Source organism: Sciurus vulgaris (assembly GCF_902686455.1).
Source record: "Sciurus vulgaris genome assembly, chromosome: 11".
NCBI classification, from domain to species: Eukaryota; Metazoa; Chordata; class Mammalia; order Rodentia; family Sciuridae; genus Sciurus; species Sciurus vulgaris.
This window is the reverse complement of record NC_136472.1, coordinates 67,450,087-67,473,174: the sequence shown is the minus strand read 5'-3', so window position 1 is coordinate 67,473,174 and position 23,088 is coordinate 67,450,087. Positions and strand designations below refer to the sequence as shown.

At 38.7% G+C, this 23,088-nt stretch overlaps 2 protein-coding genes across 2 annotated transcripts; one reads left to right on the top strand and one right to left on the bottom strand.

The window, feature by feature from the left end:
• Window positions 1-1,198: 1,198 nt before the first annotated feature.
• On the bottom strand, window positions 1,199-2,146 carry LOC306639851 (olfactory receptor 52H1-like; the record flags this gene model as incomplete). Its single annotated transcript, XM_079103547.1, has 1 exon — window positions 1,199-2,146. One exon carries the CDS (start codon window positions 2,144-2,146, stop codon window positions 1,199-1,201), a length of 948 nt encoding a protein of 315 aa, XP_078959673.1.
• Window positions 2,147-16,629: 14,483 nt separating this feature from the next.
• OR52B6 (olfactory receptor family 52 subfamily B member 6) lies at window positions 16,630-18,208 on the top strand (the record flags this gene model as incomplete). The annotated part of the gene is made up of 2 exons (XM_079103546.1): window positions 16,630-16,746; window positions 17,213-18,208. 2 exons carry the CDS (start codon window positions 16,630-16,632, stop codon window positions 18,206-18,208), a joined length of 1,113 nt encoding a protein of 370 aa, XP_078959672.1.
• Window positions 18,209-23,088: the final 4,880 nt, after the last annotated feature.

Here is a 23,088-nt window from a genome sequence, read left to right as displayed (position 1 = left end):
CAGTGGAATGCATTTATACATTTTGATAGATCATACACAAATAGAGTGTAATCTCTCATTTTTCTGATTATACATGTTGCACGATCACATTGATCATATAGTTCTACATGTACATGAGGTAATAATGTCTGTTTCACTCTACTATCATTCCTTCCCCCATATCCCTTCCCCTCCCTTCACTCCCCTCTGTTCTTGGACCATTAAACAAATTGTTTTAAGTGATCTGAATTTTTCCATGGTCTGCAGTCTGACCTTTGCTGTTCTCTCTTCCTAAACCCAGTTACTTTGATGGGCAAGTTTTTTTTTTTTTTTCAACTCTGTGTCTTTACATATACTAATTGTTCTTTCTGAATTTCTGAATCATCCCTCTCCCACTCTGCCAAATTAAATATACTGGATTTGAAGAGACAATGAGTCATACAAATAGAGATGTATATTCTATCTTGGACTACATTTCTACATTTCAGATTGGGACCACCAGAGCTTCCACCCGGTCCAGTCTTCAACAGTCTTTTTAGTTTGAGCATGTTTTCCCACCTTAAAGGCCATGGAAATTTAGCTTCCTCCTTTTATTTTTATTTATTTTTCTCTCATATTGAGTAAAAAATGATTTCAGGTTTTAGCATTGCCTTCTTCTTTTGCCTAAGGAAAAGAAGTCAGTATTCTTAGTTTAATAACTTGATGATTATTTGCCATTTATTTGATAAACATTAAATCACCTCGCATGTGCCAGGACATACATGGTATATATCAAAATCCAGGTTCTCACAGAATCATCACAGCCATAACTCCCTAAACTTCTTTGATTAAAAAGAAACTAATATGATCCATAAATCTGAAAAGAAAAAATAATTCAGATTCCTCAGAGACATCTTTACAATGAAAGTGAGATGCCAGTCATTTTATTGTTTCATGAAAACTTTTATATTATCTTTGAAGAATCATGAGAAGTTACACAAGCAGTTTACAAAAACTTTTGTTTCCACAAGCAAAAGAAATATTATTTTCTACACAGAATTTATTTTCTTATATCTAAGGTGACTGAACAGACTTCTGCCCCCAAAAAACAAAAGAAACACGAGTTCTGATTAATAAGGAATGTTTACATGTCTTCTTTCTCTGAAGTCACTGGTTACAGATTTAGCCTTTGACCTAACAGGCTTTAGGAACTTGCTCCCGTGCCCCAAGGCACTAGCCTCTATAACTGGGACCTTTTGGAAAAGAGCAGAACAACTTTGTCCCGGATCTGCTTGGTCTTTACTCCGTAGACAATAGGGTTGAGTGCAGGTGGAATAATCACGTAGAGGTTGGCAAACATAATATGAAAGGTACGAGGGACATTATGTCCAAAGCGATGGGCGAGGATGGAGAAGAATGCCGGAATGTAGAACATGAGGATGACACAGACATGGGACCCACAGGTGCCAAGAGCCTTCTGACGGGCATCTCGGGAAGGGAGGCGGAAAACAGCAGAGAGGATGAGGGCGTAGGAGACAGCAATTAGGATCACATCTATAATCACTGTCATGATGGGAACAGAAAAACCATACCAGATGTTGATGGAGATGTCCGCACAGGCGAGTCGGGCCACACCTATGTGCTCACAGTAGGTGTGGGGTATGAGGCGTGTCCTGCAGAAAGGTAGACGATTCACCAGGAAAACACATGGGACAAAAACACAGAAACTTCGTAAAGAGATTCCCACAGCAATTTTGACAATGGCTTTGGGCGTCAGAATAGTGGTGTATCTCAAAGGAGAGCAGATGGCCACATAGCGGTCAAACGCCATGGCCAGCAGTATAGCCGAGTCCAGGACAAAACTGTAGTGCAAAAAGAATAATTGGGTGAGACAGCCAGGAAAACTGATTTTCTGGGGACCAAACCAGAAGATGCTAAGGGTTTTGGGAACACATGTGGTGGACAGTATGAGATCTGTCAAGGCCAGCATAGAAAGGAAAAAGAACATGGGTGCATGAAGACTGTGATCCACCACAATGAGATAGAGAAGAATGCTATTGCACATGACGGCCACAAAATAAACAAAGCAGAAGGGGATGCTGATCCAGACATGGTACTGCTCAAGTCCAGGGATGCCTGAAAGGGTGAAGGGGCCCGTGTCGTAGCTGCTCAGGTTGGACGTGGCCATGGAGATCCAATGAATAACTTCTGTGTCCTAAAAACAAATTGCTATGGTGACCCTAAGAAAAGAGTATGGTCATTCTTCCTCCATCCCTTTCCCAGAGCCAGTTCTCCTCTTTCCTATATTTGAAGAAAGAAACTCTGTTGCTATTAAGAACAGCTCATCACTTTAAGAAAGAATCCCCACATCCAGTACTCCTGGCGCTTATCAGCAAGTTCCTCTGGAATCTTCTTTGAAATACTTAAAATGCTATTCCCATTTCAACAACGGAGTTTTCCCTGAGTCAATATATTATGTGTTGCTGTACAGGTACGTGTGATGAAAAAAGTAATCTAACTACATGCAAGAATACAAACTAAGAGAAATGGGTCACAACTGGGAAAATAAGGTCGTTATCAATTCTAGACTCCTACTATACACCAGGTTCTTATAAAATATTATCTTACTTAGAACAGCCTTTGGGAATATGGATTTTTATCCCCTTCATCTTTTTTATTTTTCTTTAAAGAAATTGAAATTCTCAGAAGTAATCCAACCAGAAATTATCTCATCGTTAGTAATTTACAATACCAAGGTCATTAGACAATACCTTTCATGATGCTGTCCCATGCTGGGTGATACCTTAACACACTGTCAGATGCCTAGAATTCACAAGAGGCATGGGGGGTTAGAGAAGAGTGTGGATATGTCCATCACTGAAGTACAATTCCAGCACACCAACCCTACCCCAGTTTTAAAGACTATCTTGATGTCCTCAGGACTTGCTGTCTGGAATGTCCTCTGAAGCCATGATGTTTATTCTCTCCTATGGAGAATGTTGTGAGAAAGGATGTGAGGCTCATTGTCCAGTCCATCCCAAGGAATGAAGAAGGAAATCTTGTGTAAGAATTAAAGAAATGTGGTTGAAATGTGCTTTTTAATAATACAGAGGTGACCTCTAGTGGAAAAAAAAAATAGAATCTATATATTCTGAATCCTGAGTCAAGATAAAATAAAAGCAAATAAGCAAACTTTACAACCAGGGCTGTTTTTTGTTTTGTTTTGTTTTGTTTTGTTTTGAGAACTTTCAACATACTACAAAAATTGAAAATTCTTTACATGAAATCAATTTTGTAATTCTATTAACAATTCAATGAGATAGGTAATAATATTATTCACTTTTTATGGTTGAAGAAATAAAGGACAGATAGGAAATTCTGTCAATAGCCAAACAAGAAGGAAATGGTAAATTGAACTTGTTGGCACACACCTATAATCAGGGAGACTCTGGCAGCTGAGGCAGGGGAACCACAGGTTAGAGGTCAGCCTGGGTAACTAAGTGAGAGTCCGTCTCAAAATAAAAAGTAAAAAGGCCTTCTGGGTTCAATTCCCAGTACTACAAAAGAAAAGAAAAGAAATGCTAAATCTGAATCAAACTCAAGGAGATTTTTCCTAAATTCCCATGTATATAACGAAACGCCTGTATAGAGTCAGTAGACTATAAAGAGTATATATGATATCAGTCTTACAAAAGACCCAAAATTAACCCATATAAAGAAAACTTAGTAAATTAAAAGTATAAAACAAATTAACATCATAAAATCAACTGCATCACTTATAATAAATATAGATTGATTGAACTCCCCTATTAAAAAGGAGAGTTTTTTTTTAAATCCAGCTTACTCATATAAGACCTAAAACAAATGACCCAGAAAGGATAAAATATAAGGATAACGTGTAATTCAAACAAGTTTAAATGTAAAGGAAGAAAATCTACCAAAATGGAAATCATAAAAAGTAAAATTTTATTCATAAAGCATTAAATAGAATAAAAGGAATACTCCTTGATGAAGGTATAAATCATGCCAGTTGCAGACAATTCTTCTTAGAACTCTTACATGAAATAGTTTCCTAGCAACTTCCTTTGCTCACTTTTTCTATTTTTTAATTATCTTCCACAATTCTCCCTGAAATTCCCTTTGATTCTTTACAACATGTCCAACCATTAACTGCAGTAACTTTGATATTCCTGTGGGTCACCTCCCCAAAGTACTCTTGCAGGAGGGTTTTATATATAGTGCTGGGGATCGAACCCACGGCCTTGTGCTTGCAAGGCAAGCACTCTACCAACTGAGCTATCTCCCCAGCCCTCAATTTAACTCTTAATGCTGCCCAATGATCCAACAGCCTAATCTTGCTCAAATCCATCTTCTAAGACTTCTTTTTTCTTTACCTTCCTCAAAGTACTTCCCCGTATTCCTCCAACTTCCTCTCTCAACAGAAGCTTTTCATTTTATTCCAAAGAGAAATTAGAAGTGAGTAAATATGAAATCATATCTGACTGAGACCTCACATTTGCATTAGTATCTAGTCTCAAGTCTTAATTTCTTGTTAGAGTTGCTGGGGGCGGGGGCGGGGGGAGGTGGAATGTCCCTTCTATATCTGAGGCCAAAATCAGATCTGTTCCTTCTATCCCAGGCTTTCCCATCTTACCAGGTATCTTTCATCATCATTCATTCTCCTTCTGTCCTTTGTCTTCAACATATCCCTTTTAAAATCTGTTCATTTAGCATTTAAACAGTTTGTGTGCTACAATGTCTTCTTCTAGTTCAAATAATGAAAAATAAGGACATTTTCTCTTTCATAGGCAGATATGTAGTTGTCTGCTTTATTTATCTTTATTTTTTTACCCTCTGCTTATGTGGTTTTGGCCATTCCACTGAAGCTGCTTTTCAGGACACTACTGGCATACATGTCCCACCTTTTCAGTCCTTGTTTGTCTTCTCAGCAGCACTTGATGCTGTTTGATCATCTCTCTCAATCCTGACACATTCTCTTATCTTGAGGTTGTGCTACAAAACTCTTTTAAGGTTTTCTTCAACTTCACTGGAATCTTATCTCATCCTTTGTCTAGTCTTCCTTTTCTATGTCTCTTATATCCTGATATTTCTCAAGGTTTTGCCTGAAGTTCCTTTTTCTTCTCTCCACACTTTTCCTAATCTTTATCAGCAACTCCTAAGTTCCCAGTGAATAGCTATAATTGGCATGTTCCAATTCCTTACCTCTCATTTAAATCTTGCAAGACACATTGATCCAATGGCACCTTTGATACCCTCTTTTGAATATCTCATAATCACTCAAAATTATATTTTAAAAAAATGGAATGTTCATACTTCCTCAAAGTCTGCTTTCTCTGGCTCTGTTCAATATTTCAGAGCACATTAGTGTCATCCACTCAATGACCCAAAGCGGAATCTTGAAATTCAACATTTGTACCTGCCTGTTCTTAAATAACCCTCAGGCAATTAATTATGTTGAGACAATCGCTTTTTAAATAATCAAAAATCCTTAACAAAACTAAAGAGGGTTCCACAACATGTTCTTGCTTCATCTTCAGACTTTTTGTCACATTAAAAGAATGTTTCTAGCAACATCCCAAATTTTCTAGAAATTAATGTTAAAAAAATTTCCATTAAATTCCTCTATCACTTTATTTACAGCACTCTAATTATAGTATCTACTCTAATTAGGGTTGTATAGTTATTTGCTTTTAAATTTTCACTTAAGTATTCACTGAGATGCATATCTTTTCTCTAAAATAAACAGAAGTGAGGCCACACCTAGTGAAAATCCATGTAATGAAGAATAAAGCCACTATCCTTCCTTGACATTGAGCTGTTACACTGTAAAGCATTCTCAAGTGGAACCCATGCATTGAGTGATCATACACTGAATACTGCTCTTTCTTCACAATATTTGTAGAAAAATAAATCTGAACACAATGTGTGCTATTCCAGACATGTGAGGTAGGTAACATATGTTCCATTAGAGTGAAGGTCTCCAGGCTACAAGGCTATGTGCAGACTTCTCCCTTGATTTAGAATAATTGTTTCCATTCCTTTTCCTGCTTTGAAGTAAAACTAAGTTCTATGTGTCCATGAAGTCTCAGATAAGCCTCCTTTCATTCCACTTAATGATATTTAAATGATACACCCCTGGGAACAGTTTCTAACTCTCCCTATATCAGAAAGTTATGTCTCCTCTTTTATTAAATTCATCATACTTACAACTGTTTAATTTTTTTTTCTTGCTGGAGTACAATCTCTGCAAAGGCAAACAGCATGTCAATTTTGTACATGTTTTGTTTTGTTTTGTTTTAATAATATACTCTATGACTAGATACTGATGTCACTCAATAAAACTTCAAAATTGAATATCATTAATGAATCAAGACAAAAATGAATATTCACATTGTCTCAGTGTCTCTAAAAATATATTTGAATTTATTACATATGCATCACTGTGTAAGTAAAATAAGCCCATGAAAACTGATAGCCACTAATACGCCAAGCCAAGAAGATACTAAAAGCATTTTCTTTAAAAATAAAAATGAGATAACTATCATGTTATTAACGCTGCTCATGAAAATTTTATCAGCAATTTAAGACATTTTTCGAATTTGTTACTTTAGCCCATCCATCTTGTTTTGGCTTAAGGAGAAAATTCTTTGAGAAATTGTTCGAACTCCCAGATTGAATTAAGTATCACAGTTGAACACACCCACAAAGCCATGTGTATTCATGCCATGTGGTAGCATTAAGCACAGTTGTTTCACATTTATTTGCTCATATTCTTTCTTGAGATTAAGACATTTTCACATTCGTTGTCTTTCTCTTCTCATCTGAGTTCAGTTTCTGTAAAACACTTAATAATTTTACTGAATAAATGAATGATGTATAAATCATGGCACAGAAGCTTCTGTATGATCTGGAACATATTCCCTATGTAGCCACATCCTTCACCCCACCTCTAGTCTCCTTGTATTTACCTGTGTTCTGCTAAAGTTCAGTTTAATGAATGAATGGCTAAAATAATGATGGATGAATGAGTGAGTAAATAAAAACCACAATACAATTACAAACATACCCAGGCACACCTAGACTCACAAAATCTACACAGAGCCACAGATTAGATAACTACTTAAAAAACAACGTTTAGAGTTTTTTTAATTTGCATTTGATTTGTGTTTCCTACTTTATACCGAATAAGCTCTTTGATCTCTCTAAAATGCCTGTTTCCTCATAGAGACATTATATGGGGATTATATGAAAAGATTCTTAGCATGGTACCTGAAAAATATTAAAGTAATCATTAGTAGCAACTATTATGTGATGTCATTAATGTTACAAACATATGCACATACACACTGATGTCAAAACTCCACAAGATGACAAAATTGCAAATCACACAGAAACCAGAGAGTTGGAGTATATTCTTCTGGATCCAAGCTCAAATTCTTTGGTCTGAGCTGTCAGATTGTGTCCTCCGTATATAGCCTCAGTCCTTCTTGTTCGGGTGTAACCATAGTATTTCATTCTCTGAGACTTTAAAATCTGAGTTGCAGGCTTTATTTCACAGAGAAAACTGATCTAAGCACGTCCCTGTCTTCTCTTAGCCTCCCCGTTATCTCTATGTCTTTCAGAGGGCCCCCTCCAGAAGATGGACCTGCCCTTGAGTTTCCAATCCTCGATACTTATCCAAACCTAATACTTAATAAACCTAATACTTACCAAACAGCCCTTGATGGGGACTGAGGGATGAAGAGAAATGGCACTCTTGAGAGGATTTCCTCTTATTCCCCTTCCTGGACCTTCAGAGAGGGCACTCAGACTCTGCAGGCCCCTGAGGGACCATGGACATGAACCCAGTTAGTGAACTGTGGATTGCACACTAAAGCACTTTCCAAAATGTACAGCTTCTGAGTCACTGAGGTCCCAAAGGCTGTGTTGGATTGAGTCCCTGAAGGTTCAGGTCTTCCCAGACAGATGGTATCCTGAGAAAGAAGAATCCTCAGAGGCTTTAAATATTGCAAGTTCTCTTTGCTCTCTCCACTGTTGCTAGAACAATCTACAAGGAAATCTTGTGTTTGTTGTAGGTGTATGTTTGAAGAATATGAATCTGAATTTTGAGGGTTTTTTTTTTAAATTATTATTTCTATTTTTTGTGGTACTGGGGATAGAATGCAGGTCCTCACACATGCCAAGCATGTGCTGTACCATTGAGCAATACCACAACTTTTCTGTGTAATATTTTATTAATGCTATAAATATTCAACCATCCATTTAAGTTATTTTAGTATTCCATTCATTTTAGTTATTTTAGTATTCAAATGCAAATGGGTAGATGAGAGGAGTACAGGTTCTTTCTGATTCAAATGAAAGATAATTTAGAGAATGCCATGGTTACCACAAATCAAATCAGTATTGGTCAAACAGAGCTTTTATAGAAAACTATGAATACTGTCCCACAGTCCTGTCAACTTGGACTTCAGAAAACTTTAGAATCACTTTCTTCCTTCAGTTACCATTGTTTTGTCCCTTGTCATTTCTGCTATTAGGCTCTGATTATTCTAAAGAATCCCGTCCTGTCCTCTGAATCCATAGTAATCTTTTCTAAGAGAGAAACATAACATTTCTACAGTTTATGAAGTCTTTAGGATAAATCAAATCTCCATCAGCAAAATATATAAGATCTAGCAATTTCAGACTCTACTTCCTCTTCAGCTTCTTGCCATCTACCCCGAGGTATGCCACAAATTCTGTAATAATTTCAGATGAGAATCTATGCAGAATTGCAAATGCATTATGATTTCTCAAGCACGTGTTATTATCTCTTCTTTCAGGAATACCCTTCCTGTTCTTTTCTGCCTGACCCCTGTGTTCAATGCCTGATAAGCTGGCAATTATCACAGCATCTTGTAATTAGTTGTTTGGCTGTTAGCTTCTGCTTTCAGAATATGAGTTACATGGTCATACAGATCTCACCCTCAGTCCACCACTGGATTTCCATGGTTGTTCAAAGTGGGCATGCAATTAGTGCTTTCAATTATTATTAGTAGTAATAGTATTGTTAACCTCTGTTTATACCACATTTTACATACTGAAGTGTCCTTAGGACAGGGAGTCTGGCTTCATCCAGGGCACAAATTCCAGAAAAAGCAAGAAGGAAGTTTTAATGCCTTTTATGGCTTAGTCTCAGAAGGCATTATTTCCATTGCAAAATTCACAAGAAACTGAAATAAATATTTCAGAATTATACATGGATTTTAGAAATATACATGGACGTTAGTTAATAAATATTGACATTAATTAATAGTAATATATTGTTTCACTGATTATAACTGATATGCTATACTAACGTAAGCTATTTGTAATATCTTATTGCTAATTACAGAGAATCCTCTATAATATCTTCTTTTTTTTCTGAGCCAGAAACTACTAGAATAATTTCCTAGAAGACTCAAATGTTGAATGAGAGTCTGCCCAATGCTAAAATCCTTCTGGCTACGTGTGTGGGCGCAGCTTGTTAAAAAACACAGACAAGTGTTTTAACTTCATGGCTGCCTGAGGCCATAGATAAACCCCATGATGAATAATAAACTAACCAAAAAGCTTAAAAGACAAAGCTTTTAACTGAGTTATCCAGAGGAGCTTTGTAAAGGGCTTGCAAATCCATAGGAATCTGGAGTTCAGGTGTGTGCAGGGCTGTGGGAAAGCCCTAAACTCTCACCTCTTGCTGACCTTAAGACTGTAAAAGCAGGAAGCGAAGCCTAAGAAGGGTTGGTTGTAAACCACAAGGCTGAGTATTGTATGTGTCCAAAAACGCTCACAGAGCCCCTCCACAAAGACTGGGAGACCTATTTTTTCCTAGGAATTTAAGAAAAATCTCTGTTTATTCTTTAGATGACCACCAAGAACTAAACAGAGAATTCAGTGAGTACACATGAAAAAGAATGAAAACTTTACAGAAATATTTCTAAAAGTCACTTTAAAAAAACAATTAGCAATAGCAGCAAATCCTGGGAGTAGGGGAGAATCTAAATTCCAGTGTTACCACACTGTATTGTTTACATTTTCAAGTTTTTGTTTTATACAAAAAGAAAAAAGAAAGAAAGAAAGAAAGACTAAAACATATGGACCATCGCAGAAAAAATAGAAATCAACAGAACCTATCCCTGAAAAAGCCCAGATGTTAGTATGAAAAAAACTTTAAATGAACTAGTTTAAAGATGTTCATAGAACTAAAGGAAAGCATGCCTTGAAAACTAAAGGAAAGTGTGAGGAAATATCACACCAAATACAAAATATCAAGATAGAACTTGTTCAAAGAATCCAAGCAGAAATTCTTATGTTAAACACATACAATAACTAAAACAAAAAAGTTCACTATAGGAGTTCAAAGACAAATTGGCGAAGGCAGAAGAAAGAAGCAGCAAACATGAGATCAGTTTACAACATTCAAAACTAATATAGAAAACAAAGAATATAAAATGGGCTGGGGATGTAGCTTAGTAGTACAGCACTACTAGGTTCAACCTTCAACCTAAAGAAAAAGAGAAAGCGCGCAAAGAATAAAATTTATGAAACTCCTAAAAGAAAGTGTAAGAGCAGATCTTCATGACCCTGGATTTGGCAAACTATTCTTACATATGACACCAAAAACTTGAGTGGTAAAAGAATACGCAGATAAATTCAACTTCATCCAAATTTTTAAAAAAACTTTCAGGTTTCCAAAAAAGCCAAGAAAGTGAATAAAAAGGCAGGCACAGTAGCACATGTCCATAATCCCAGCACCTCAGGAGGATCACAAATTCGAAGGCAGTCTCAGCAACTTAGCAAGACCCTGTCTCAAAATAAAAAATTAAAAATGGGTGGGGATGTGGCTCAGTGGCAAAGCACACCTGGTTTCAATCCTTGGTACCAAAAAAATTAAGTAAACAACACTCAGAATGAAAGAAAATAGGTGCAAAACATATGTCTAACAAAGGTCTTATATTTAGAATAAATAAAGAATACTCACAATTCAATAATAAAAAGTTCAATCTACAAACTATAAAAGATCTGAATAGACATTTCTCCAAAGTAGATATTCAAATGACCATTAAGCACATGAACACCTGACCATATAGTTATCAGGGAAATACGGATCAGAATCACAATGATCAACATCTCTAGCAATTAGAGAAATGCAAATTAAAACTGCACTGAGATTCCATCTCACTCCAGTCAGAATGGCAATTATCAAGAATACATGTAACAACAAATGTTGGTGAGGATGTGGGGAAAAAGGAACGTTCATACATGGTTGGTATGACTTCAAATTGGTGCAAACCCTTTGGAAAGCAGTATGAAGATTCCTCGAAATACTAGGAATAGAACCATTTGACCCAGTTATCCCACTGCTTGGTATATATCCAAAGGATCTAAAATCAACATACTACAGTGACACGGCCACATCAGTGTTTATAGCAGCACAATTGACAATAACTAAGCTATGGAACCAACCTAGATGCCTATAAATAGATGAATGGATAAATTGTGGTATATATATATATATATATATATATATATATGCACACATATATACACACATATATACATATACAATGGAATATTACTCAGACATAAAATAAAAGAATGATTTTGTGACATTTGCCAGTAAATGGATAGATCTGGAGACTATCAAAAAAACAAAGGTCAAGTGTTTTCACTGATATATGGAAGCTAAACAATAAAGGGGTACAGGGAAAGAAGAAATGTTTTTTAGATTAGACAAAGGAGAACTAAAGGAAGGGAGCTGGGATAGGAATAGGAAAGACAATAGAATGAATCTAACATAATTTTCCTGTGTACATACATGGCATTGTCTAAGCAAACCCCACTATTGTGCCCATCCACGAGAATGGAATCCTAATTAGAATAAAATATGTCCTATGCTTGTATAATTTTATCAAAATGGATTCTACTGTCATGCATGACTAAGTAGGACCCAAAAAACAGAATTTTAAAAAATTTAAACAATGAGATTTTCAGTTCACATTCTAAAGTGTCTAGATTCAAACTTTCAGGTAGCAGCAAGCTTTCATGAAGGTGGGGGAAACTAATTCTCATATACTCCTTGGGAGAGTATAAAATGATAGAGCCACTTGGAAACAGTCTGACAATTCCCAAAATAATTAAGCATAGAGTTGCCATATAACCCAGTAACTTCACTTTTAACTATACACCTAGGAGAAATAAAAACATATCCACACAGATGCCTGAATACAAATATTTATAGCAGCACTATTCATAACAGCCTCCAAAGGGCCGGGGATGTAGCTCCGTGGACTTGCCTAGCATGCACAAAGCCCTGAGTTCAAGACGTAGTTCTGCAAAAACATAAAAACTACAAACATAATAGCCCCCAAGTGCGAAATAACCCAAATGTCAATCAATAAATAGGTAGATACATAAAGTGCACTGTGTCCATGCATATTTGGCTGTGTTGTGTGAGCAGGTGTAAGAAGAAAAGGCAGAGAGGGCAGATGAATGGCAACTGGACATGATTAATACATAATATATACATATGAAAATATCACTGTCGATCCCATTAATTTGTACCGTTAATGTGAATTAATAATTATAATTTTAAGACTTAAAATATTATTTACCCATACAAAGGAAGGAAATCATGTTACATACAACAGCATGGATGAACTGCAGTTATTGCTAAGTTAAAGAACTCAGTCACAAGAGGTCAGATAATCCTAAGATTCTGTTTATATGACATGTCCAAAATAGGTATATCCTTAAAGACAGAAGACAAATTAGTAGTTTCTAGGGGCTCAGAAAAGTGAGGTATGAAATGTGACTGATGATGGGCAGGGAGATTTTGAGGTGTAAAACAAAGTTCTGGAATTAGATAACAGAGATTGCTGCACCATCTAGTGAGTATGCTGAAAGTAAATGAATTTCATACTTGAAAAGGGTCAGTGTTGTGGTGGGTGAACTGTATCTTAATTTTTAAGAAGCTAAGAAAAGTTCAGCCTGAAGTGGAACTCATCCTAAGTTTGGAAGATGCTGAGACAAATGCATCCTATTGCCTGTCTTCCTAAATACTAGCCTTTAGTATTTATGCTCTGTTTTTGGTGTTCCAATTCCCTGGCTACCCCTTAATCTGAATTCGCCAAAGCACCACTTAGTATTATCACATATTTCATCTACGAGTCTTTTCATATTCCTTGCCTCAGTGGTACAATAATCTTAGACAGACAGACAGACAGACACACACACACACACACACACACACACACACACACACATACACACGCACAGACTTTTCAGTCCCAACCACAAACTGACACTCTGTGAAGACTTCCCTAACTGTACCAGGTAGAACTATCCCCTGGACTCTGGACTCCTGCAGCACTTTCTAATCACTGGTATTATAATCACCAGAGGTCCATTGACCTCAAATGCCGACTGCAGAAGGGATCAGTTAAGCTCTGTAAAACGTCTGAATGAGCAAGACGGACAATGATCCCTACAGGTCTTTCTCTTTAGGATGGCAAATAATGTAAGAGATTCTTAGGGGTAGTGGAAGGGTGAAGAGAAGACTAAAGTAAAAAGGTACATGGGTTTGAAGACAGACACTAGGAAGATGAGGAATGGAAAAACCCCACGAGGAAAATGCTTTTAAGAAGGGCAATGGGAAGAGAAGAAAAAAAAAAAACAAAAATGGGGGGATTGAAGGCATAGGAAAGAACAAGCATTGGAACAGGAAAAGAAATCAGCTCAGGCTGGGAGCCTCTGAGTTGTCGCTGAGCCCTGCCCCGCCCCCAGGTGACCCAAAGGGTCTGTCCTTACAGCTCTTCCATTGGGCTCTGTGCCAAAGCCTGCACCTGTGTGCCTGCAAATTGATCCAGGTGCTGCAGGAGGGAATCGGGGCTGAGAAAGGGAAGGTTACACAGAGGCAGGAGAATCTCAGCTCCCAAAGGAGAAGAGGTTTTAATAAACACTGTGGCAAGACCTGAGACTCTGTTGTTTATATTAAGGAAGACTGTGCTCCACGTGAAGATTGAACTGAGAAACTGTGAGTCTGAGAAGGTGGCATCAGGGAGGTAAGTCTGAGTCAGATACTTTTGAGGATGGAGAAGAGGTATTGATACAAAGGGGAGGTGAGAAACGGGTACCAGGAAAGTGCACAGTTCTGTGGCAGTGTTCACAGATGGGCGGATGGCTGACGAGAGGAATGGGCAACGGTAGCTGGAGTGATTGTTTTCTCCTAGGAGTGGACTGGGAGAAGGGCAGTTTAGAGGGTCACTTTCCAGGTAAGGATGGAGATATTGGGGAGTAACTGATCCTTGGCTCCTAAAGAGTGTGCATGAGTCATAAATAACACTTGGGTCCTTTTTTTTTTTTTTTTTTTTTTTTTTGCGGTCTTGGGGATTTGAACCCAAGGCCTTGTGCTTGCAAGGCAAGCACTCTACCATCTGAGCAATATCCCCAGCCCAACACTTGGGTCCTATCCCCAAACATTGAGGAAGGGTGGAACCGTATGCCAAGGACACTAGAGTCAAGCTCCTACACAGAGCAGTCAGAGAAAGATTTCAAAAACAGGTGTCGGGAATTCACTAGAACAGTAAAAGGAATGATTTCTCCTCCACTGCAAAGAAGAAAATTAAAGGATAGAAAAGGACAGCCAGAGAATAAAGAGAAAAAGAAAGGAGTTTGTGTTTGAAGATCTGAATTTCTTCTGGCAGGATAAACCAGAATAACCCAGTATGGATTTGTTGTACTGGAGTTTGAAAGATAAGAGAGGAGTTACAGAGCCAATGTCACAGGTTAAGAAACCAATAAGGAATGAGTCAAAGGATGACAAAGGGGTTCCAGGGGAAACTGCCTAGATTTGGAATAGTCCGTGTGTGTGTGTGTGTGTGTGTGTGTGTGTGTGTGTTTGCTTAAAAGAAGAAAGGTTGTCAATGCAGAATGAATTTTTTTAAAATATCATGTTATATGTATATATAAATATGCCACAGGGAATTTTGTCTTTATGCATAAATAAAAAGAACCAATCAAATACAAATAAATAGATGAGTGAAAGGAAGTCTAGCAGAGTAGAGGAAGGAGAAGGGGGAAGAGAAGGGGAAGGAAGGAAAGGGGACAAGAAAAGGGGGGATCATAAACTGAAATCAAAGTATGTGCATCTATGAGTTTGTTGAGATGAACCCAACTACTATGTATAACTATAAAGTTCTAATTAAAAAAATAAAGAGCCGGGCATAGTGGCACACACCTGTAATCCCAACAGCTTGGGAAACTGAGGCAGGAGGATTTTGAGTTCAAAGCCATCCCCAGCAATTTAGTGAGGCCCTAAGAAACTCTGTGAGACCCTAAGCAACTCAGGGAGACACTATCTCTAAATACAATATTTCTTAAAAGGGCTGGGGATGTGACCCAGTGACTCAGTGGTTAAGTACCCCTGAGTACAATCCCTGGTACCAAAAAAAAAACAAGAGAGAGAGAGAGAAAGAGAGAGATGGAGGGGGGAGGCGGGGGGGATTGGCGGGGGAGACATAGCTCAGTGCTCAGTAGCAGAACATTTGCCTAGCATGCACAAGGCCCTGGAATTGATCCCTAGCACTACAAAGAAACAAACAAAATAACCATAAAACCTTAAGGATAGTTTCTTACATCTAGGTGAAATAAAATAGATTACAAGTATGACAAAGCAGAGAGACATTAACACCGCTTTCTCTCAAGCTGGATCAACTGAGAGGAAAATGGGTTCAGAGATTAAATAATTTATAGGAGGGGAACGATATGAGTTGGCTCCTGATTTGTCTTGAAGTCTGCTATGTAGGAGAAAAGTTCAATTGAGAAATAGGATTTAGACAGTGATAAGAATAGCATGTTTGTTATGAGAATAATTTAATTGTACTTGGTGGGGAGATCTCAAGTGTCCTCATAAGTCATGAAGACCACTCCCATGTCTGTGTCATTTCCTTCTCATCCTGACTATGTGAGCTGAGGAGAGCACTAATTAGACTTAGTTGAAGTCTGAACATGTTCAGGGAGAACACAGAAGAAACCAACAGAGACTAAGAAGTTAATGATCCTGGCAGAAACAATGGACAAGTAGACTGGATAGAGAAGGAAGTTGAAGGTTCTGTCACTGTTCCTCAAACTTTAGAATGAATCCGAATCACAGGGAGTGGGGTCTTGCTTAAGCACAGATTGCTGTCCTCTAGCCCAGATTTTCCAATTCAGTTAGTTTGTAGCAGAATCCAAGAATTCAGAAGTTCCTTGAGGATGTTGAAGGCACTAGTCTCAGGACCACACTTCAGAAACATCTTCCTCCCTACTCCAGGCAATAGTACCACATTTCACAGGACACAGGACTCAGAAGACATCACACAGTTTCTTAAGACTTCCACAGACAAAAATTTAGGATACTACAAGGATAACAATTATGCTCATTTTGAAGACCAGAAAATTGTTACTCAGAGAAAACAGTGACTTGTCCAAGATCGCAGTGTCGATAGCCACAGTCAATAGCTGACAGAGCAGATCTCTGATGGGGCTTTTTGCCCAAGCTGTCCAGGGTCCTTTATAAATGCCACAGTTGCCTTCACTGCCTCCACACTCACCAGAGCATCTGTGCCTGGGGGAAAGAATGCAGGATCTGCAATGCCCACCACCCTCAACCCTACTCTTCCACAACGTCTGCAGAGGCAATTGCCCTCCTCTGCGGGACCACAGTCCTCTGTGCAGAGCGAGCCTGAGGCTATTGCAGAGTTTATTACAGTCTGCACCCACAGAGATTGTGTTCTTTTGTTTGTTTGTTTTTGTTTTGCTTTTTCAATGTGCTGGGGGTCAAATCCAGGGCTTTGTGCATGTGAGTCAAGTGCTTCACCACTAAGCTACATCCCTAGACCTAGACTTTGTTTTTGATGCTGTAGATAGCAGTGTTTTCAAGAACCTGGAGCACCTTGCCCAGTCTGTGATGTGTCTAAACTCTAGTTTTCGGTCTTACAGCTGTGTAGACTGCTCCTAAATAAGGATGCAGAACCTAACTGTGGGAGGGGCCTATGACTGTGTACTTTGTGCAGAGCCAGTGTGTGACTGTCTATAAGAAAAGTATGCCTTCGTGTTAAGCCCTTAAGTGCTGTGGGCCCTTGAGTATGTGCAGACCTTGTGGTTGTTTGCAAACTTTTGTGGGAGCTCTGTGAGTGTATTCAATGTCTGAAGCTGTTTTTCCCCTGCGATACAGTCTCTGCAGAAAATCATGGCTTTTTCATCTGCTACCAGCATAAGAGCAGTGAACCTCTCTGACACTCGCACGGCAGGCTGCCTCCTCACTGGCATCCCTGGGCTGCAGCACCTACACATCTGGCTCTCCATCCCCTTCTGCATCATGTACATAGCTGCCCTGGCGGGCAATGGCATTCTAATTTGCACCATCCTCTCCCAGCCAAGCCTGCATGAGCCCATGTACATATTCCTGTCCATGCTGGCCAGTGCTGATGTCCTGCTCTCTACCTCCACCATGCCCAAGGCCCTGGCCAACTTCTGGTTAGGTTCTAGCCACATTTCCTTTGATGGCTGCCTCACCCAGATGTTCTTCATCCACTTTCTCTTCGTGGCTGACTCTGCTGTCCTATTGGCCATGGCCTTTGACCGCTATGTGGCCATCTGCTCCCCACTGCGATATGCCACCATCCTCACGAGGAAGGTCATTGGGAAGATCATTGCTGCCACCTTGACCCGCAGTTTCATCATCATGTTTCCGTCTGTCTTTCTCCTCCAGCGCCTGCACTACTGCCGGATCAACATCATCGCACACACCTTCTGTGAGCACATGGGCATTGCCCGATTGTCCTGTTCTGATATTTCCATCAATGTCTGGTATGGGCTGGCAGCTGCTCTTCTCTCCACAGGTCTGGACATCATTCTCATTGCTATTTCCTATGTCCACATCCTCCTAGCTGTCTTCCGCCTCTCTTCTCAAGAAGCCCGGTCCAAGGCCCTGAGCACGTGCGGATCTCACGTCTGTGTTATTCTGCTCTTCTACATTCCTGCACTGTTTTCTGTCTTTGCCTACAGATTTGGTGGGAAGCACATCCCACGTTATGTCCACATTCTGCTGGCCAACCTCTACGTGGTCATCCCACCTATGCTTAATCCCATCATTTATGGAGTAAGGACCAACCAAATTCTGGAAGGCACTAAGCAGATGTTTTCAAATCTTGCTAAGGGATTGAAATAAATGCTATAAACTGGGCTTTAACTTGATCCCTTTCAATACTTACCTGTTCTCCTATATTCACTACATCCTCATTTCTGCCTTTTCCAATTATCTCCATGTTATTCTAACCCATGTCCCAACTTATTTAAATATGTCATCTACTCAAACCAGATTTTCTTTCTTAGAAAACTATTTTAATATTCACCCCACTCTCCTCTATTATTCAAATGCAGTCTTATCTTCCATCACCTCAAGAAGAACTAGCTGAACAGGGGTACTGTGATAATTGATCCCCAATTTACCATGCAAATAGGACTTTTCATGGCATCAACTTGAATTAATTCTCTAATGTGTTCTTAATTACTTGCATATAATTTTCACATTTATTTGCCACTTTAAAATCTTTCTTATGGTAACTCCTGAGAATGGTCATATCTAAAAGCTCATATGGTTCCATGGGATGATATTTGTGTTTCTTACCATCTCCCTAAATCCATAATCCCACATACCCAAGTCCAGAAACACTAACACACAACAACATGTATAGGTAGACATACCTGCTTATCCTTTTAAGCACAACATATCATTTCAAAAACTTTTATCAAATAAGCTTGTAATAGTGTGAACTGTTTTGGACAGAGTTTTCCTCAAAAAATCTAAGTAATAGGAACCAAGTACTCTTTTCCATCCAAATATGTTTTGTATTTCAAAATTATATTCATCACTAAAATTAAAAATCAAAATACCTACTCAAATCAAATAGCTATGGATTTCCACATTCTTTAATGAAGAGTTAAGGAAACAATAAATGTTCATATGTAATTTAATAAGTGCTTACTTTCATTATTAACTCCAGGAATTGGCCTAAGCTGCTGTTCTCTGAGGTTGAGAAAAGCCTCTTCAGCCTAAGACCAACTCATCCTTGAAAACAGTTCACATCTCTACTGCTTCCTCTCCTGCACAGGATGAAAGATCCGCCTTTTGAGATTTTGTACCATTTTCATGTAAATCACTATTGTGTTGGGTCATGGGTGTATTCTTTCTTGTTTTATTAGAAATCTTTTCATGAGTGTACATTAAGTCCCTGTGCCTAAACTGTGTATTCCTTAAGGAAACATTGTTTTGCAAGTTTTTTTATTGCCATTGCCGGAAGCAGGACAACCCGCTCATATCTGAAATGCAATGTGTGTGTATGGATACAAAATTCTTATTAAAAATTTTAATATCACATTTCTGTCCTCCTTTCATTCTTCTTTGAGAGAATTCTATATCCTGGGATTCAGCATTATGTAAGGAAAGAACAGTGCTCAGCACCAGGAGATGTGAATGTAAAATCCAGATATACTAGTTACATGGTCAATAAGCTTGGACTTTTGCATATCAGTAAATTTACTTTTCTATGCATCTATAAAGGAGATGACAATGATACAACATTGTATACCTATTGCATAGTAAGCATTCAATGAATATTTAGTTTAGGTGTTTCTTCTTTCTTCCCACAAAGCTCTTTCCACATCTTCCTAACAACGAGAATGAAAATTAGAAAGAACAAATATCAGCATTCTTACTGTGTGAATGAGAAAACTGTATGGGAGTAGTGACTGGTTTTTAAGTTCTAGATGTTTTTAGAGATTCGGCATCCTCCATTTACTGTGTAACTCTGGACACGTTGCTTCACCTCGCTTGTCTCAACTTTCTTATCTTTAAAAGGCAAGCAATAACAGTACCTTTCTCTTGATGATTTAATGAGAGAGAAATTAATATACACATTATCTTACAACAGTTCTTGGCAGGTAAATCAATGCTCTACAAACGATAGCTTCCTTTGTATTGCTGTTCAATTATTGTTAATCCAGGGCTCATTTGCTGCCTCCCAGTTAAGCAGATGGCATGTCTGTCTAATATTCTGATTTCATCTCTAGAAGAAGAAAACAATGAAAAACAGAAAAAAAAATATTTTACTTTGGGTGTTTACAATAACTCAGTTCAGCCAAATATTATTTTAATATGTCAAAATTAGGCATATTTTTAAAAGAATGACAGACATTGCTTTAAATACAGCTATGCCACTCCAGACCCAGACTTTCCTTCTGGTTTGTAGACATGCCAAGCTCCTTTTCTCTTCAGGCTCATACTTGTTATTCTTGTCGCCTGAAACATGGCTTCACAGGATCCCCCGCCCCTCCTTGCATTCAGTTCTCTGTTTGTATGTCTCTTCCACGGAAACATCTCTATAATCTTCCAGTAAAAACAACAAATGTGTTTCCCTTTTTTTGTGACAAAATAAAATAAATGTAAAAGCACTATAAGCAAAGAAACAAAAGTCAATGACATGACAAATGAGGGAGAATCGCTTTCAGATTATGTTACGGATGAAAGACTCATTTTTCCTAATACCGAAGGGATTCTTAAAATGTAGAGGAAAAAAGTAATCAAAAGTTTGATGAACAAAAAGGGCAAAGACCTAATTAAAACAATCTTAACTGATCATGAATAAGAGGAAATCATACCAATGTGCCATTCCTTGCCTGTCAGATTGGCAAAGATGAAAAGCATTAACCCTCTGTTGTCCATGATGTCAGAAATCAGGTCTTCTCATACTTTGCTTATGGATGTACCATATGATTGAATTTCTGTTAAATTTGGAAATATTTAACAAAATTCTTATTCATTTTTCCTTTAACCTAGAAATCACATTTATTGGAAATTACATTTCAGATATGCCTCCACATATACAAAATATCAAGTTCACAAAGTTAGACATTATTGTAAAATTTTATAACGCAAAAATATTTGAGACAACCAAAATGGAATCTGAATTCCTGGATTCCAAATTCCTAAGTTCAAGGCCAGACCCCGTAATTTGTGAGGCCTTAAGCAACTGAGACCCTGACTCAAAATAAAAACTAAAATGGGCTAGGGATATGGCTCAGTGGTTAAGCATCCAGTACAAGTAAATAAATAATATAATATAAAAATAAAGGCAAAGCAGTGTTAAATCTTAACATAGTAAGAAATAGTCTTCAAAGGGAGGAAGCCAAAGTTGATAAATTCATAAAAATTTAGAGTCCTGTTTAAAATGGTTATTTCAATTTAAGATCTTGAACTAATTAATAAGGATAACAGTTTAGAATCGATTAAAACAACAAAGAATATTTAAATAAGGGTGACTGAAAGTTTTTAAGGAATAAACTATTCTTTGTTGCTCTCTGTTGAAGAACTGAACAAGTTGATTTTCATTTAAATGTATTTCCGGGTTGAATAAAAAGTAATTTGAAAGTTATATCTTACTCAAGAGTTTCCTAAAATCATGTAAAGTCATGTTGATGAAGACAGAGAAATACTAATCCTTTTTTATTTGTTTTATTGTTTGTTTGTTTGTTTGTTTTTAATGTAAACAATAAACTGTGGAGGGAGAAGATTTAATTTTTTACTCGAAGTCACATTTTTATTTGAGCTGATTTTAATATGGTTTCCTCATTAGTTAATGAATTCAGTAAGTCTTTGGCATGTATCTATTTTACAGTTGTATGAATATAATAATTTTACCTTGGTTTTAAAATCTTTAATAAGAGAGAGAAGATAAGGGGATGGGAGAGAGGATAAGGATTAAGCAGCAATGCAGAATCCCCTGAGGTTTGTGATTATGAATTTAAAATAAAAAAGAAAAAGTGTCTGTTGAATGAAGAGAGAGAAATTTAAATACCCAATGTAAATAGGCTTGACATTTTGCTAGGAAAGTCCAGTGCAGATCGAAAATGATGGAGTGTTGGAATACATATGGCAAAGAGTGATTATAATATTGGAGGTTAAACTGGGCAAACAGGAGGGAGTGTAGACTCTGTAGAGGTGCTGGGGACAGGAGAAGGTGACAGGAACCACTAGAGTATAAATTCTCATAGGGCAGAAGGATACTGGAGTGACAAAAACACAGAGGAAAGTTAATAAAGAAGGAGAGCAAACTATTTGAAATTGAGATTACAGGCAGGTTCTAACTATTGGTGAAAATAGGGGGTGCTGCGTGACTGTCAGTTATTTAGAGACTGAGGAAGGAAGAAAGACATGTTCATTTGATGAATAGAACTGACAGAATAAGGGAGAGTCCCAAAGTTATCAAGAATCATGATAAGGGGGGTTTTCAAGATGGCGGCCTAGAGGGTGGCTGCATTACGTGTTGCTCCAGAACTCAGGATTCAAGAGAGGAGATATTGAGACGCTTGGGACCAACTCAAAGTAGCCGGGTGACTCTCACCCCCTGGGGGGGCATCCCGGATGGGACGGGGGTCCCGGAACGCAGGAAACTTTGTGAAGTAGAACTGCCGGCGAGACGCCCCTCCCCCCGCTGGAGCGCCATAGAGGAGGCCGGTCGGCACAGCGCTGGGACTTGGAGCAGCCACTGGGGCTCGGGCGGCTGCCCGGGGGAGGAGAGGCGGGGAGAACTGTGTGGACTCAGGACACCGGGGCCTGCCCTGAGGAGGAGGAGAGGAGCGTGGCCACTTGGATTCGGAGAGACTGCGCCAGAGCTGCAGGCGGTTGCCAGAGGAGAAGCCGCGCGGCGAGCTGTTTGGAATCAGAACGACGCTTCTGAACCCCGGGGCCTGCCCTGAGGACGAGGAGGAAGAGGAGCGGCCGCTTGGATTCGGGCGACTATACGGGAACTACAGGCGGTTGCCAGAGAAGGGGCAGCGTGGCGAGCTGTTTGGACCCTGACCACTTCTGAACCCCGGGGCCTGCCCGGAGGAGTAGGAGAAGGAGGAGAAGGAGCGCGGCGGGTCCTTTGGACTCGCAGTGACTGCATTAGCGCTCCAGGCGGCTGCTCAGAGGAGAAGGCGAGTGGTGAGTTATTTGGTCTTAAAGTGACAGCTCCTGAACACAGGGGGGCTGCCTGGAGGAGAAGCGTG